The sequence below is a fragment of the Glossina fuscipes genome, unplaced genomic scaffold (assembly GCF_014805625.2).
Source record: "Glossina fuscipes isolate IAEA_lab_2018 unplaced genomic scaffold, Yale_Gfus_2 222, whole genome shotgun sequence".
Classification (NCBI taxonomy): Eukaryota; Metazoa; Arthropoda; class Insecta; order Diptera; family Glossinidae; genus Glossina; species Glossina fuscipes.
In genome coordinates, this window is record NW_023998565.1 from 2,581,488 (window position 1) to 2,600,030 (window position 18,543).

Genomic DNA, 18,543 nt, shown 5'->3' on the forward strand with positions numbered 1-18,543 from the left:
TTAACATATTAGCTCTTTCTGTTTTAGAAAAAGTAGCTGACACAACTAGAACTGACTAATTTCTTACAGGAAGCTGCGCTGCAGCAAAAGTTTTTGAACTTGGATACCATAAAAGGAAAGTTTGGCATTGGAATGAAAATGGCGAAAGTGGGAATATAAAGTCAAAAACAACTACACAGTTATATATAACCCCAGCAATTAAATTTCAATAGTAACAAAGTGTGTTATTGAATTTATGAAAGGAATAACTCTAAAATAATGGAATGCTTAATTACCAAGTCCATTACTAAATCTGGGCCGTTTCATTGTCTGCTGGCTCTATAAGCGATGCGGGCGAAATGCGCAATCTTTAACAAGCAAATGGATGCTATAGTTGATGTAACGAAAGGGCTACGCTGGTCGTGTTCTAAGTGGGCAGGTGAAAAATGAAATATTTTTATTGTTGTCGACTTTGGAAGCTTCCGGATGGTCTGGTTGCAGCTTCCTATGTTATTCTCAGTTTGTGCTAATTTTTTATGTTTTCCACTTACACTAATTCGTAATAACTTCTTGAAAAAAGATAACTTTCATTTCGGAGGAGCCCAAGGCATTTGATAATGGCAAAATCCAGCAATGGCAGCGGATGGCAGTCTGATCACCTGAACCCAGCCGACCATAGATGAGTAGCCAAGACCCCCACGACTATTAAATCCCGACAGGCTTGATGAGAAGGTGCGGAAAAAGATTGTGAGTAGGCTGAACACCCGGCCCGAGTCTCCAACATAGAATGAGTGCACCATAACCATTCACAAACGTTCTTCAGAAGGGGGCGATGTCAGCTCACCATTCCTGTCCTTGAAGGAGAACCAATTCAGTTAGGAAAAATATACTGGCATATAAGAAACCTTCATTGTTATCTTACATCCCGAGCCAGAGAATGTAGCGACCACTGTATGGACTTGAAAAACTGCCATAAATTGATGACAGAAATGAAATTACATTAGCCGACATCCAAAATAAGGATAGAACGGCTACCCTTCCATGGAGAAGGCAGACAACGCTTTTCATACTTTTTTGAATTTACCAGTATTATATTATATCTGGATGCGAAGATCGAACCTAGTACGCGCGGGTGTTTCGCTTTGCCAGCACACATAGAGAAAAATCCTCAACAAGAGAAAAAAATGTGCTTTCTTTTTTATCAATTTTTATTAAATTCAAAATAAAATTTATTATTATTATTATTTTATTTTTAGAGTAATGAATTGAATTCTTAGACTAAAAAAAAGACATTGAGCACTAGCAATACAGGCTATCAGCTCAAAATAAAATTTAAAATGTTTTATATTCATTCAAAACCGCTTTCAATAAATTCGTTAAAATAGTCGCCCACAAATTTTTTTTTTTAAATCATCATAGTGTTTAGTTTCTAAATACGTGTATATATATAAATTGTTGTTTTCTTTTCTGTATTAAAATATATACGGCGCTGTGCAGCTTATATTTTTCTCAGAAAAATCATAAAATAACCAATTAAAACAAATTAAAAAGAAAAAAATAAACAAATCCAGGACACGTAAAATTATCTTGCGAATTGAAGCCTATAAATATATATATAGTTTCCTAAAATTGAAATTTGTTTTAAAATTCTTAAAGCCGTTTACTATTGCACGATAAACATAAACTCAATTCTTCCTTGAATTGCGCATGTCGATGTTCCAATTACACTTCCTGCTGACGTATACTTAAAACTGTTTCAAACCGAAAAATAATCCCCGGTAGTAGTGTCAAATTGAAATTAAAGTGGAAAATAATTCTATTAAGTTGTACTCAAACCGAAAAATAATCCCTGGTAGTTGTGTCAAACTGAAATGGCACTAAGAAATAATTCGACGAAGTACATCTGCGTCTATGGAATATTCTTTGTAAACTTGAAAAAAAAATCAAGCACTTTAGAAACATCAATTTCTGAGCATTGCCATTTTCGTAAAAGCAACTCTAGCCAAATACTATACATGGCTTTAAGATTTCCCTTGGAACTGGACATGAGAAGCTGTAGACAACATTAATCATTTTTAAGAAAAATAGGAAGTAGTTATTGGATGATAGGCTAGCAGGACATTTTTAAACTGAGAGTTGTGATAGCTTCGTGGACATCGTTGGGATACTGAATTATTGAAAACTTCTTTTTTATTTATATCAAATACTACCTTGCTTAAAGCATTTATATTTGAAACTTCTCTATTAATGACAATATAGTCTATTTGTTCATTCTTTTGTAAATTTAATTCAAAAACTTTTACTGTAAGATTAAGACGTTTATAACAATTGCGCAAAAGTTCATAATGGTCCTGGCTGCCATATTATTATTAGGTTTTCGTTGCTGCTTCCAAGTATTTTATCAAGTGCTGCTTTAAATCTATCAATTTCATAATAATTTTAAAAGACAATACTCAGCCAATTGTAAGAATCTACATTGCTACTGCGCAGTAACATGCAATCACCGAACCTAACTATCTGCAAAGGTTCTGGGATTTAATTCTAAAGAATTAAAAAGTTGAAATGCAAAATCGTACAAGCTTTTATCGAGTAAAAGACGCAATTTGGTTTTAATTTGGCGCTCCCTCAGTGTGAGTACGCTTTTGTTTTTGAGAACAATGTAACAATTGGCGTAGCAATCTTTTGATAGTACAGCTTCAACCGTCTCTATTTCCTGACTGAACACTATAAGTTTGTTTTCGATATCAACAACGATTAAGCGACTAGAATATGACATGGGTTTTGGTTTACTTTGTTCCAGGACAACAATCAAATCAACTATTTTCCAAGCGAATTCAAAATCTTCTTTCGTCCGTCAATTGCAACGTTAACATCGTAAAAAGCGAAAATTAAAACAACTCAATTCTTAGAGATTTTAAAAGATGGAATAAGTTGCTTTATTTTTCGATATGCAAAAAAATACTCATTTTCATCTTATCTAATTTGGGTTAGACTAAAACCGCTGCGTCCTATCTTTTTAAGTGCAAATTAATTTATTAATTCTTAAGTTACGTCCTCAATAATTTCAAATGCATCATTTGTGTCTGTTAACTAGGACGTACTGGTTGTTTTTCTATGGTGTACAGGTAACAAGCTTCAATCAGAGGAATACCACGAGCAATTCATTGAAATGTTAATATATCGCAAATATCAGATATTTCCATTAACTTTTTATGCTCTTCATTGACCTGCTCTCATGTAACGGGGAGCTACAGGAACAATCTAACAAAGGAAAGTTAATAACTCAATCATATAAACACGTTCAAATCTTAATGACACCAGTGAGGCAATGTCTCTTATCCGAAAGATCTTAGCTGTTGCTTTTGCATAGCGTTTTGCGTACACCAGTATTAGGAGCAAAAAGTTGGCAAACTCTATCCCAGCCAAACTCAAACTTTTTTTCGAAATTTGTTTGTTTGTTGCTAATATATATGCAGTCGTCATTCAAGTAGGAGGATTAGCCACTTATCAAGTATTGGCTATTGTTTGAAATAGAGCAGCTGCAAGTGCTCCTAACGTGTTAGGGCTGTTAGGGCCCTTGCAGCAATTTTGTTGAGTTCATTGAACTTTTTGAGTTTTAGTTCTTAAAATTTTAGTTAATGAATTTTTCTATTTTGATTTTATGCTTGGGAGTTATGAAACTTTTCTTCACTTATTTCTCATAATTGAGTTATATGCTGAAGTTGGTTACATTTTCGCCAACAACAGCATAAAAATTGAAAATTGTCATAGTGCTTAAAATACAAGTTATAGAGTTTTTACAAATACACCCCAGATTTGTTTCTCAATGCAAATGGATATTTGACTTTGCTTCTTGCATGTAATATCGCTTAAAACAAGCAACTGTACATACTTTTGTCTTCTTAACATTTGAAATCGTCATTTGGTTGCGCCTCAATTCATTCTTAATTTATAAACACAACTATTTGGTTGCGCAATACCATAATCCGCTGTCTTCCCGAGAAAAAATATTAAATTATTTAGGAAAAGATGTAAGAATTGTTTTAATTTAACAGATATAAATGCCGGCGGGTTTGCAATTTAACAGTTTATTCCTGCTTTGCCTTTTTAACAGATTATTCCACTACTACTTTGCCTTTTTAACAGAGAATTCTACTACTGCTTTTTTTTATTCGATAACAAAAAAAAAATTATGGCGGTCTACTTTTAGGCTAACTTAACAGAAAACAAAGGTCCAACTGTTAAATGCAAAGCCGTCGGCAAAACAAAGGAAAAGTAGTGAAAGATAAGTAGTGAAAGTGAAAACTTTAGGATATTTAGAATCTAATGCTGTTTATTTTTTATTAATAAATCTATGTTTTCATATAAAATTTCTTAATTTCTTCACTTTTTGTAATGTAAGCAAGAACCGAGCGTCAAATAAATGTGAGAATGGCTGCCAAACAGTGGAACTGTTATGCATCCAACGGCTTTCTTTACCGTTAGAGATCTATAAATATACATTCTCCGGTGGAGCCTGGTAATAAATTCCATAGTTTACAAATTAGTTCGTATCTTAACTAAAAATTTTCATTTCATTTTAACTAACTAATAAAAAATTTCGAATATCACGAGTTTGTAAGATAGAAATTAATAAGAAAATAATCCGTGGTAGTTGCATCGAACTGTAATGGAAGCGAGAAATAATTTCATATTGTATAGAAAATACTCCGTAGTACCTGTTTGGTTTTATCACTTTTTTTTCAATCATTTCTTGGTTTTCCTTTGTTTTTCTTTTATTTGTTAACTTGTTATGCCGTTTCTCGACCTCTCGAGATATCACTTGGCAAGTCGTAAATTTTCCTCTCCACTTTTGTATTGTCAACCAAAAGGTACACAATTTTTAGATGTGGCAGTGGAGATCTATTCATAGCAATTGATAAAAAAGAAGTTTATCGATAAAATTGAGAACTTTCCCATCGCTAGAAAATCAGTCCGCTAAAAAAAAGAGCATTTGTCTGCATTCGTTGATAACTTGTCGAATTGAAAAAGCGACTCTGAATTCGGTGACAATTGAGAGGGATTGAAAAAATGATTTCGAATTTGGTTCCATTTGAGAGTCTGAATTTGGTGACAAAATTATCGCCTGCACTGCAACAGAAGCATTATTCAGCGTTCATTACTCTTTAAGGTTCTGCATGCGGTAGTTTTTGCGGTACGTTAGCTGGGTATGCTGATGAATTGCTGGCTAAAGCAGGCTTTTGAGAATTTTGACTTTCGCAACGTTCAATTTCGCATTATATATTTTGGCTACTACTAAATACACTTCTCTTAGTATGGGCTCCAATATGGGAGATATACCTTTTAGCCTGGCTTCCTTTTTACTGTCACTATCTGTTCGACTTTTCGTACTTGTTTGTCGTACTTGAATATATTGAGGTAGATCAGGTAACGTTATATCGCTGCGATACGACTTTAAATTAATTATTTAATTAATTTTAATAATTAGTTCATATATAGTCCCACGTGTGCCACCTACATCCCATACAATAACCGACAAATCACACGAACCACTGAATAGCAATTGTGGTCCTTCAACCCATTTTAAGCAACGAACACTTGCTGTATTATCCAAGTGCAAAGTGATTAAATCAAGCCAAATATCTAATGTGGTGCAAATTACCAGTATGTCCTTTGAATGTTGTTATCAACTGAACGCCCTGCAAATCGCATTTCAACATCGTAATTTGCCCAGCATGATCACCAACGAAGGCGTACTTAGCTAATGAATCAAATCTGAAGCAAAAGAGAATAGTATGAACTCTTTTTTAAGAGACTATGAAAATACTTACTGCAATGCTGTGCAAGACGTTTCGAAATTATATACCCCGATACGACGCGCTGTTTCAGCACAATGATATCCAACGGTTTTGTCTTTGCTGCACGAAAGAATCCAGTTATGTGCCTGAGAAAAGACTACATTTACGATGCGAGCCTGATGTGCTAAATAGTCACGCACAAACGATAGGCGATTGCAATCTTCCGAGAGTATATATTGTGTTATGGTGCCATTTTCTTGGCCTATGTACAGTTGACGGGTATCTTGGACATAACCGATACATGTACATCCTGATGGCATATACTGACAAATACTTGGCCAATACTGTCCGGAATCGCGTTTTAACCGTATTCTCACAGTTCTGTAAAATGCGGTAAATTTGAATAATTGTTCATGTATTTGTATAAAAATTTGGCCATGTACGAGAATATGCGTATAAAACTCTCCTACATGTCCAAATTTTTATACAAATACTTGAACAATTATTGAGAATCATTTTCAGTTCTATACGCTTACTCTCCTACATGGCCAAATTTTTATACAAATACTTGAACAATTATTCAACAAATGTAAACAAATTGCGGTATATTAAACACAATTCTTTCGAAAATTTAATTAAATTAAGCTTATAGTGAAAGTGCAGAGTTTACGGATGTTGACCTCATCACTTACTTATCGTCTGATACGCTGATTACTCCATTTTCGCCGGGTATTAATATGGCGGCATTGATATCATCACCGCTCCCTTCTAGTTTGCTTAATAATTCAGGCTTTTTGGTGCTAAAGCGATTATTGTTTCGTTGGGCTGGCTTTATTTCGGCAGCCATTCTTATCACAAATTCTTTCTATTATCAGTTTCTCTCTTCCAGTGCTATACGGATTCGTTAGCTTTAATGGGTGTGAATTGATGACAACTACACACAGAGATATTTTTTAAATCACATATAAATAACAATAAAAGTTTAAGAATTTTAACAACAAAACAAGCCTCAGCACGAGATAAATTCACCAACGTCAACTAATATACGATTATCTAAAAGAATTATCTTCCATCGATATATATATTTACTTATCGGTTAATTGTTAAAACTTCTTACTTTAACCATTCGCATATTTTACGCAAAGCAAATATCATTCGTCTTATGAACTCATAGGGTGATATATCCAAGCGCACCGTAGAGTTTATGTTATTGACTTCCTTAATAAGTTTCATCAATCTTATTTCGATACATTCGTTTTTATACTGCTCAAACGATTCGTTAAATATAAAGTGTCTTAAGCATGCTTTGTATTTTCGCTCCTGATCATTGTCTGGTACGTTTATAGCAACAGTCTATGTCCGGCTGGTAAGCTTAGACACGACGATATTAAAGCATCTCTCCTTTCCGAAGCAATGCAAATGGATTTATTCCTAATATCATCTCTGCCTGATGGTGCCATAACGCACATACGCATTCACTGGATGCTCGAATCAATCAAATTTATACAATTTAATCAAAGTGGTCAAGCACAATATAATTTTGAAGTCTTAGATCGTTTCTTGGATGATTTGGATGAGATGCATTTGATGCTTGTCTTTGAGTTTATGGGAAATTTATCGAATTTTTGTGCAAAAAAACCAGCTCATAATTACTTTCTGTGTGAGGGTTTGAGCTATCAAGAAGTCAAACGTTTTCACAGTATGTAAAAACTATGTCGATTAATCGACTTTTTAATAGTTATGTCATATTCATGCAGATCGCTTTGGAATAGAAAATCTTTTAAATTATCGATTTGAAACATGGAACGAACCAGATTTACTTGCTTATAACAAATTGAACTTTACCCTTGAAGGTTAGTGAATAAAGAAATCAAGAATTATTTCCTTCGCTCACAAAGACATAAAATTTGATAGATTATTTAGAATACGCTTTCACTTTACGACGTGGTTTAGATAAAGCTGGACAAAATCTACGCTTTGTTCTTGGCGGTCCAGCGGGTCTTTTCAAAAGTCCTCAAAACCATCGCTTCTCCGTTTGCTTGTGGCTAATATATAGATATAAATGATGGCGAAATGGGATTTGTGCAGATATTGTGAAACGGCATTTGCAACATAAAGGGGCCCTGGAATCATTAAATGCTTCTAACATAAACAGTCCAATGAGTTTATATATTAGAAATGGAAAATGCGATTTGCTCTTTGTTTAAATAATGCAAAGTATATTTGCAACAAAAATTGTTAAAAGTTAAAAAAAAAACAAAAATGATTCAAAAATCTTACACACCTTAATTTAATTTCATTTAAACTATGAGATACATTCGGCAAGAAATATAGAATGCGCAGAGTTCCGCTCGTACGATCTTTTCCTTATCCATGTATTGATCACAGAAGTTAATAGCAGAATCGATTCAATTATCCGATTCTGTTCGCTCGTTAAACCACGAGTGCGAACTCTGAAAATTTATTTAGATAGATAAATTTAATCTCAAACAAGTCAACAATATTGTAAGCTACGACCCCCTTAAATATTCCACACCAATTCACATAATGACTTCACTGATCCAATCTGAATGCAACAGCTGTTCATAAACAAAACAAATTTTTCGAATTATTGAAAATATACACGCTTATTCTCGTATGTGGCCAAATTTTTATACCCTTATTCTCACATTTTTCGCTTATTCTCATATGTGGCCAAATTTTTATACAAATACTATACAATTATTAAAAATTGTAAACAAATGTGAACGCTTATTCTCCAGATTTCATCATTATATACTCACACAGTTACAATCTAATTAACTTGCTAACAGCGTCACGTTTGAAAGCCTGCAGTACTTCGTGTATTTGAAAACCAGTAGCCTCTTGAGTAACCATCAATTTTAACCCTTACTCACATCTTCCAGATCATTGATCAACATTTTCGCAAACACCTTATGTATCACAATAGCATGGCATGTATGGCTTTGCCACGTTTAATAATACGTAAAGTGGATAAACAAATGGCTTTGTTAGAGGCAGACGATCCCGTTTCCCAATTGCATAACTGTGTCATTTATATGAAGGATACCGATCGAATGTATTTATGTTTATCACAGGAAAAAATAATACAATTTCAAGCGACACCCTGCCCTAAAGGACCCAATCAGGAAATGATTAATAAGTGTATTCTAAGGGACAATGAAGGCAATTTTGTTTTTACATGCACCGTCTTTTTTTAGTTCACCCGTCACACTAGTGCCTATAGTTAATTCATTAAATTTGAATGGTGGTGGAGATGTGGCCATGTTGGAGTAAGTGGTGACAATTTTACTCCTCATTTACACGTTTGGTTCGGCGATGTGGAAGCCGAAACTATGTATCGCTGTACGGACGTTCTCGTGTGTGTGGTCCCTGAGATATCGCAATTTCGGGGGGAATGGTTATGGGTATGACATGACCATTTAGCTTATATAAAGAGTTTTTTTTTCACTTTTGGTTTTTCTATATCATATATTTTCTTTAGGTGCGTCAACCTACCCAGGGAGTACACTGCCTTATAAGATTTAGTCTGCTAAAAAGTTGCAACGAAATAATGATTAATAGTGCCGATGAAATAAATTTAAAAACTGTTAATGTATATGTAAATATTTTAATGGTTTGTCAACACTCGCCTGCAGTTGCCAAAACACAATAAAAAAAATGTGAATAGAATGAATATGAAAAATTTTAATTTGAATAGTTGCTTACCCATATTTCATGACATCAATGCATATTTTTGAAAAAAAAACTTGCAAAAATTCTGTAGAGTAGATTACAGTTTTTAGGTTTCAAAATAATTAAAATTAAATTAATTAATAATTACTTGCGAGGATTTTTAAGGGTTTTTGTAATAACACATGTGTTTTATTTTCCCGAAACGAATCGTCTGTTTAAGAAGCTTACTCCTTAAGCTAAGTATCTATTGCCAGAAAACATTGTACCAATTGCAACGAAACGACCATCATCACGAAGGCTTCTTCCACACAATCGTAAAGTACAAGAATGTGCAGAGCCTGATTTTTACGACTTCCCGCACCACCCTTGTGGTACCGTAATAGGCGCGTTGCCAATTGTTTTAAATGGCTGGCTCCCCAGTAGGCCTATACCATTATATACATAGTTATAAATTACAATATTATTCACAATAATAATAATAATACATAATACATAATAATACATAATAATACAAATAATACATAGTAATACGTAATAAATAAAAAGCCCCGCTAATACATTCATATATATAAAGAAATAAAAATTACTGATATGCCGGTGTGCTGACAACTGCAAAAGAAAAATATTGTGATTAATAAATTTTATGTACAAAGATGATCACAAACTTACCATTGGCCTACGGAAGTATCCCATTCTGCTGAAACGATGAGTGGAGGTTCAGTAGGAAACATGCTCTTTGATCTAAAATAAAACAAAAAGAAATAAATAAATTATACATAATAAGAAGTAACGATAAATGCAAACTTACCTTTAGCATGCAGCGAATTTTCATCGATATGAGGCGTCGACCGGATAGCTGGACTTGATTTTGCGGGCGGACCTAAAGCACGACTTCAAGATGATGATGCATTTTCAACTATTTCTTGCGCCCAGTTTTTGCCAGTCAGTAGCAAATGTATGATGAAGCCTAGGTGGTTAGTGCGGTGACTTCTTCCATTGGGGCAGGAGCCTGTTTTCTTGAAGAAGTCAAACTGCTTCACAATCGTCGCTTGGGTGCGCTTGCCGATGTTGCGTTAAACCATGTGGAACTTCATGATTGTCAAGCAGATGCTCGTGGCTTTCGAAAAAACTATAAACAAATTACGCCTCGGAAATTCGGGTTCCAGATCCTCATTAGCCAGGATTTTTTTGTGTTCCGGGATATTGGCGACTATTTTGCCATCAATTTCGGAGCATGCTTCTTCCTTCCTCAGCGTTAAGTCGCTTAGGCATGCTTGGCATCTTAGCTGCTCACGGATGTATTGGGCTATTCCATAGCCTGTGAGCAGCCTGAAGTATTTAGTCTCGTTTATAGTTAGCCGCTTGCCAGCTACTTTAAATGGTTCCCCATTCAGGTCGTATGGCATAAACTCATCTTCGGCCTGGGCTGGTGTCATGTAATCCAGCTTTTCATTCAGCTGATAAACGCCAACAGTTCTGGACCCGCTTCTCCAAAATTCTAATTGTCGATTGGTTAAGCGGATGCCCAGCTTCATTACATCTTCCACCGGTCTTGTTCTCGTTCTCCTGCCTGGCGCCATCTTGCAGAAAAATCTTTCCAAGAGGTCTTGGCTTACCGTGTAGACGTGTATAGTTATGCCAGGGTACACGCAGTAGGCCATCCATTATCTCCACGAAGTTGTTGATGGTGTCCAAGGTGGGTTTAGTCACCTCAGCCGTCTCGAAGTGAACTATTAAACAAGTTTTCACTTCCGCCAGCACCGCTTTCTGTCCTTGCCATTGAGCGCTGCTTATCTTGCCCTTGTGCATGACTTTGCATAATTTAGTCAGACCAGCGAAGGCTTCGTATGTTCGCATACCAGTTACAGAACACACCAATTTCACTGTAGCACCATAATGTATATAACCTTCACGAACATTAAAATCTTCCGATTCTGATTCATTATCGTCCAGTAAATGAATGGTAAAAGTTGAAAACGCATGAAAATGACCATTTTCAACATGCAGGTAACGTGTGTATACCGTTTGTGAGTATTGTGTTTTTGGGTTTACTCCATCCAGCAACAAATTGTTGGACCTATTTAGCACATCATCTTCAATGAAACTTTTTTCTTTACACGAGAAAATATCCACTTTCGTTGGCATTGGTATAGCAGTGACATCTTCTGCTTCGTCATTGGAACTTGCGGAAATCGTTTCGTTCTTGTGTTGCATTAGTTCTACTTGACAGTTTTGGGTAATTTGATTTTCGTCGGCTGCTGCTTTTTTATCGAATAGAATATTCAAGTAATCCAGTTGTTGCCAAAATTTGGAAGACATTGTTTGATCAAACATGGCTTTATTCACCTTGTTTTGTTCTTGAAAAGTGTTATTTGAAAAAAAGTTAACCATTTCTAAGTCGCGTTGTGATGAATAGTCTAAATCTTGTTCGCTAATTGAATAACTATCCTTCTTTTGTTTCACTTTGTCCCTTGAAGTTTTTTATATTTCAATACCATATTAAAACTGAGCGCATTATTTATAGACTGTTCTCTAAAATTAACAGCATGCTTCAAATAAGAAACGCATAATTCCCAAATATTTTTTAGTAAACCATCGTCGGAAGCAATCTGCAAATAAAATGAAATAATAATTCTATTATTTATTAATCTAACCGAAATTAAGGAAAGTGGATGCAATAAATACGACGTAGAACTTTATTAAATTGCATATCGTCTACGCCAATTTGAATCAGATTTTCAAACGTTATACAATTGTTTTGTTCATTAAAATATCCTTCTTACAAATAATTGTCATTTGTAAGAATTAAAATTGGCATCGGACAAATAAATGCTAAACAAAGGTAGACACAAAATAGCCAAATCAAAAGAAAACATGAAATTGTTTACAAATCAAAAATAGATACGAAGGTAGGCACGCGACAAATGTTACCCCAAGCAGCCATTGCACGTATATTTTATAATTTAAATTAGTCTTTGTGAAAAACAAATTTTAGAATAATTATTACAGTAACGCTCCACCAAAAATTTATATGTAACATCAAGCGCACACACATGCATATATATAAGTCGTTGATCCGGTAACATTGTGCAAATGGTAACAGCGTTACCAAAAAGAACAATTGGAAGAGTAATTGGCGTGTAGCCCACTTGAATCTTTTACTTTCTTTCAAACTACAATTTCAGTTTTTCAAGTGCACGGTAAAGAAAATTCGCTTCATCTTATACCTTATATAAAAATCGCTGGATATTAATCGGATTGCACCAATTTCAGCAGAAACTTTTTCCAACCCATGCCATGTGCCAGTTTTGTTTTTTTATGTTTTGCGATCAGTGTTAGCAGCATTTACAGGCTGCAGAAAAGATCGTATGAAACGATGCACTGCTTATCATATCAAACGAAGGTCCTCACTCCATCTTTCTGCACTAAATTTGTCTTTGATGTGCGACCAACTGACGATTTTTTTGAAAGAAAATTGATCTCTCAATTAGCTGCTTTTCACTTGAAGATTCTTATTAGTTATATCAATGTATTTCTGTGAGGTTTAGTAAGATAGATCTTCGAAAGAGTGGACCCCAGTGCAAAACAATTTTTTTTCTTTAATGTGATCAGCCACACAGGGGATGTCAGCGTTTGAGCTTCTGGACTACTCAAAATTCCTTTCAGTTGCAATGTAGCGAAGAGGACAATTTTTAGACAAACACGTTTTCAATTAAGAAGTGTTAACAAACATATATGCTTATTCTCCCGTGGTTGGCATTTTTTTATACAAATTTTTGACTTTAGTTACTTGGGTTCGAATGTTGCCTCAATTTACCCTCGTAATTTTTTAAGACAATGAAATCTGACATATGTACTGAATTCAATCACCAACTAATGAAAGAAATATGTCTATTACTTGGAAATGAACAAAAATTCTCCACACCTTACCACAACGAGATATTAGGAGCTGTCGAAATAAACCACAGAATTCTCAATAAATATCTTCTAGCCTTCACGACAAGAAACTAACGAGACAAATGGCTACCTCACTACTACTACTAAAACACCACTCCCCACGTAAAAACACGACACATACGATTCGAACTCATATATTGGAAATATAAGCCTGTGAATCTTTCTGCAGGTGGCACCGATTTTTCCCCAAAGCGAAGAATTAAGAAGCCCAAGGGATCCCAAAGTAAAATTAGCGCTAGCGTTGTACACTTAAAATAAGAGTTGGAAGATTGGCATTGATTTGCTTGCGAGAATGTTGGCAGCAATTTACAATTTAATAACTTTCATTAAATTATATTAGTTGTAATTGTACCTTACATAATCTAAAGGTACGTTTTCTCATCTTCCATTATTGTTAAAATTAAAAAAAAATAAAAATTGAGCTTAAGCCCGAAAATGATCTTTGTCCGTCAAGAAACAAATACATATAACCATCCAAAGAAAATCTAGTTGAAAATAGTCTCGCGTTTAGTTTCTGCTAATAAAGATCTTGTGTGTACATTTACCCCGATGAAGAAGAATGAAGGAAATTTGTTAAGCGAGCAGGCCCAATGGAGTGATAAGTCAGTTCTATTTTTTAATTTTTATTTCTTCTCTCTCTTTTTGTCTGTTGAAATGCGATTAATATGGATCGACTGTAATCTAATTTTTCTAGATGTGATTTTATTCAGTTTATCGGTTAGTTCTACATGCAGATTTTGGAACTTAGGTGATAGAAGAGGAAAAACGACAAGTATACCCTCAAAACCATACTTTGATCACAGCCAAAAACTACAATACGATCGCTCTGATTCACTGCCGGCAGGTTCTTTGCGTACTGTTATCATACCACAAAACAATGGAGTTTCTTAAAATACAGAGACTTGTAGCATATTGGCCGGTCAAAAATGTTACTCTACGCAGTGTAAAGCTACTAAGAATACCGAAGCTCACATGCTCCAATTTACGCACTGCTAGATTATTGCCAAATATATCTGGCACAATAAACTTAATGCAATTAAAGCGTATTTTTGTGAGAAAAGCGTTAAAACATATAAACTTTATTCCCATTACTTAAGTTTAACCGCGGCTCTAAGTTTTGCCGAACGACTGCGACTATAGTGCTTTATTTCTTCTTCGCCTGATAAAATAAGATGTCTATGTAGATGTTTCTGATTGCTCGAATTAATTGATTGCATTATCTCCTCATCATGGACAACATCATACCCGTTGATGACGTTTAACTATAATCATTTGCCAGAACCATGCCACAGTTAATTTCATTTAACTCATTGTTAACGAATATACGAAAAGCTTGAAACGTTTTAGTGGTCACATGTATGGGTCGCTGTAATTTATCTAAACGAAAAGGAGTTTCGTGCAGGCACCTGGCTGCCAAGTCGGCTAATTGTTTAGTAGTTTCTATAGCATGTACAGCCGATGGCGCAAGCTATCTTCTTAGCAATGTACTGCGTCAATTACGTTTCGTGTCCTATCCCGGCAGTCTACCAAATTTCAAGAAAAATCTCTTAAATCTCTTAAGGGCTATGGGGTTAAAAGAAGGAAACAAGACGGACAGTCAGAAAATGAGATTGAATCGATCGTTGGTCTATCTCCTTCTGTGTTTTATGCCCTTATACCGCAAGTGTATTAGCATGCGCATAGTTTACTGAATATGTTGTTGACGTTGCTGTTGACCAGATGTATACCGCATTAATGGCTTCACAATCGCGTTGGCTCAGACGGGGGATGGGCTAGTTGTACTAATAAGCCATGTTTAGAAATTTCACCTAAATTAAAAACATTTATTTGCTTATTCGTCGACGCATTACTTACACACCTAGCTTACGTCTGTAGGTCTAAAATAGTGATAGCCGCATGGAAAAGGGAATGCGGCAGCGAAAGTTGTAACTGATACGAATAATAAATATACTCGGGAACATTTCTCCATTTGGTAGAATATTGTGTGCCAGGTTGCTAATGCTCGTAAAACAAAGACGGCTTTATGAAAATTAATTTGTTTTGTTATTAAATTGCATTTCCTTTTTCTTTAGTTCACGTAGCACAGTGCAGTGCTTATAGATTATCGGAAAGAAGATTAGCGAAAAGGAGAAACATATGTATTAATACAAAATTGTAACAGAAAAGAGGAAAAAAAAATATTACAAAGAAACCCAGGAATTCTAAAACAAAAGTGATTTTTTAAACTTCACACGAACGTAAAAATGAAATGCTACCATAACATTGTTGCTTCAACGCACGTTCATACTTTTAATGTTATTGCCACCAAATATGTTACGCACCAGACTGGTACCTTTAATGCAATTTCGAAGTCGAAGGCTGCCATATATTACGCATCCAAATCGTTAACAAAAAGGACTTCACGATGTTTCAACCCAACATCTGCTAAAGTTTTACGACCATTAACGCTAGTGCCATTATCATTTGTTTTCGAGTAGATCGTACGTTTTGGAAAATTCGTTGTAATTTCAAATTCATCTGGTGTAGCAGGATGGCAAAATAGGTAATTAGAAACATCCTAAACAATGACAAAATTCATTAGTCCTTTTATTTTGCTTAGGAATTATAGTTAGACACCTACTTCCAAAGAGTTAGTATGAAGGAATCTACGTTCAATACGAGCACCATTGGGCAGTTTAAATACTACGCTAATGACATTAGTAGCATCGACTGGAGGTTCTGTCGGTACCCTTTCAGTTAAGTCCAATTTCAATTGGGCAATTTCCTTGTAATGAATAAATAAATTCACAATTAAAAAGCAACACTAAAGAGAGTGCAGTTTACTCCCGTACCTCTTTACGTTTTTCTGCCTCTTCCTTTTCTCTTTTTAAGGTTTCTTCTACTGCTCTTTCCCTTTCACGTTCCATTTGACGAAGTCTTTCCTTTTCTTCGTCTGCTCTAAGACTCTGTCGGTAAGCTTCATCTTGTTGTCTACGTAATGTTTGAGTAAAATTTCGCTCTAAACGATCGACTCTAGCCTGGCTGAGCCAAACATCATTAGCATTAATCACAGTTTGTAAACGTCTCACCAATTCTTCGGCAGTACAGTCGCCCTCAAAACGTCCCATAATTACCATGCGATTAGCTCTCAATGCTATTAAAACCAAGACGGGATATGTGCGGGCGTTTATCGAGTGAGAGACGCGATAACCCTCAGGCGAAGACACATCACATGCCCAGAAGAGTGTATTGCGGTTAATGAATTCAATAACACTCGAATCGGCTAGGGTTTGGCGGCAAAATGAATCTACATCAAGGTTTTTAGTGGCATCGCTATGCAAATATACCAACAAAAAGCAGAGCTCTTGTTTAGCATCATTTAAAGCCTGGGCATAAGTGCCTTGATAGAAGACAGGATGTTGGGGATAGCGTTCACTATAAGAACGTATAAAAGTTGTAACGTCTCCTAAAGGGTCTGTCACAACTTCGAAATTGATATAATAAATTATTAAAATTTGTTAAATTATTTTCAATGACCAGCTTACTGCGCTCCTCGTTTCCTCCTATAAATAAGTTGAGAATGCTGGATATGGTGGAATAGCAATATTGAAATACCACATTTATAATGTAACCGAGAATGCCTGTAAAAGTGCGCGGCACAGGCGCTCCATTAACACTTCGCGCTGTGCGCCCTCCCGGCATTGTAGCAGAAAAAACTTGCTGCAGAAAACGATCGTTGATGACAACAGGAGCACGCACATCTCTTGAGCCAGCGAACATGCTTGGACGTCCTTCACGTATGTTCATTTGTTCTTGGAAGGCAACCTTGAATTTATCACAATATTCTTAGGGACAAAGAAAACTTGTAAAAAGTGCTTTTCTACCTCTAAATCCCATTGATGTCTTATCAATACATCCCGGCATACGTTAATGTCTTCAATACCCGTAAGATCTTGCAATTGCAAAACCTTATCTATTTGTTCATTTGTCAGACCGTCCTCCATACTAAACGTATTATAAATATTTACAGCTTATCTGTAAGTACAGGACGCACATGTACAAATATTTTTACGGCGTGAACGGAGCCTTGAATGTAATTTGTAAATTACGCTTTCTATCACAACTCTCTTTGTTGTATCGAGACCGACCTTAGATTTCTTTTTTATCATCAAAATGCTTTTGTTTCACGACATTTATTTAAATTATTTGATTTTCCACATATCAAATCTCTAGAAAGAACACAGATTTATAGTTTTTCGGAGACTTTTTCCAAAATTCTTACATGGAAATAGACAAATTTGTTGTAAAAACTTTCGTTCCGCACATAAAAACAGCAATTAATGACATTTGTGCTTTTTTTAGGGTAAAAATGACAAACTGATAAAGAATTGCCGAACCTAAGTAAGTAGAAGCGAATTGTTGTTTTGCAGAAAAGAAATTTTTAGTTTACAAAATGGCAATGCCTCTTTAAGAAATATAAAAATTGAATAAATATTAAATCTTTTCAAACATATACATTTAAATTTTAATTTTTTGTTAAATTATTGTGCATACCACTTGCCCGTGTACTTATTTATTTCACACAAGAAAATTCAGCTACGCACTTAGGGTTCGACACAATGAGGCGTTATACTTATTTTCGGGTTGGGATTTCAACTTTAGCGACTTTTCGGAAAACTTTATGGGAACATATGGTTGTGCATATATACATATAAATGAAACAAATAAAAAACAAGGCGCAGGAAGAAACAAAGGCAGTTTATTTAACATTTAAGTTATGTATCTAATTTGTGTTTATCTTACTCCAATGTACCTTTTTCTTTATTTTATGTGATTTGCAACTTATGTTTCTGTCATGCACTATTTTGTAAGAAAGGAAAGGCAATCAATAAAGACCATTTATGTTAAAGTTGAAATATATTCATCAAATTGTTTTTTGGTGAGTGATAAATGGTAGTTTCCAAATATTGAATCGATCAATACACAAAAATATATCTTATATATATATCTCTACATATGTCTAATCCATTTTCTTTATCATTAAATAATACGTAAACTTTTTGCTTTTATATTAACTTCCTTATTATAATTTTTTCTAAATTTGTTATTATTTCAATCAATTTCGCCAGAGAAA

General features: G+C 34.9%; 3 protein-coding genes across 6 annotated transcripts; 1 reads left to right on the forward strand and 2 right to left on the reverse strand.

Annotated features, from left to right (window-relative positions):
- Positions 1-5,446: 5,446 nt before the first annotated feature.
- On the reverse strand, positions 5,447-12,230 carry LOC119642455 (WD repeat and FYVE domain-containing protein 2-like). Its single transcript, XM_038041608.1, has 5 exons — positions 12,128-12,230; positions 6,470-6,711; positions 5,811-6,158; positions 5,642-5,754; positions 5,447-5,580 (listed from the first exon to the last, which is right to left on the reverse strand). Exons 2-5 carry the CDS (start codon positions 6,622-6,624, stop codon positions 5,447-5,449), a joined length of 750 nt encoding a protein of 249 aa, XP_037897536.1. The 5' UTR covers positions 6,625-6,711; positions 12,128-12,230.
- Positions 6,636-8,051, forward strand: LOC119642330 (alpha-L-iduronidase-like). Its single transcript, XM_038041456.1, has 2 exons — positions 6,636-7,476; positions 7,535-8,051. Exons 1-2 carry the CDS (start codon positions 7,191-7,193, stop codon positions 7,633-7,635), a joined length of 387 nt encoding a protein of 128 aa, XP_037897384.1. The 5' UTR covers positions 6,636-7,190; the 3' UTR covers positions 7,636-8,051.
- On the reverse strand, positions 9,507-17,868 carry LOC119642329 (FAS-associated factor 2). Of its 4 annotated transcripts, none has more exons than XR_005248005.1 (10): positions 17,558-17,868; positions 17,294-17,444; positions 16,955-17,234; positions 16,262-16,893; positions 16,051-16,194; positions 15,752-15,987; positions 10,282-12,082; positions 10,143-10,214; positions 10,061-10,082; positions 9,507-9,898 (listed from the first exon to the last, which is right to left on the reverse strand). XR_005248005.1 is itself a non-coding variant. In XM_038041455.1 (5 exons), exons 1-5 carry the CDS (start codon positions 17,411-17,413, stop codon positions 15,799-15,801), a joined length of 1,365 nt encoding a protein of 454 aa, XP_037897383.1. In that variant the 5' UTR covers positions 17,414-17,867; the 3' UTR covers positions 15,471-15,798. The 4 variants fall into 4 exon arrangements, 1 of the variants encoding a protein (XP_037897383.1); XR_005248004.1 differs by having other exon boundaries at positions 17,294-17,638; positions 17,692-17,867; XR_005248003.1 differs by having other exon boundaries at positions 17,294-17,867.
- Positions 17,869-18,543: the final 675 nt, after the last annotated feature.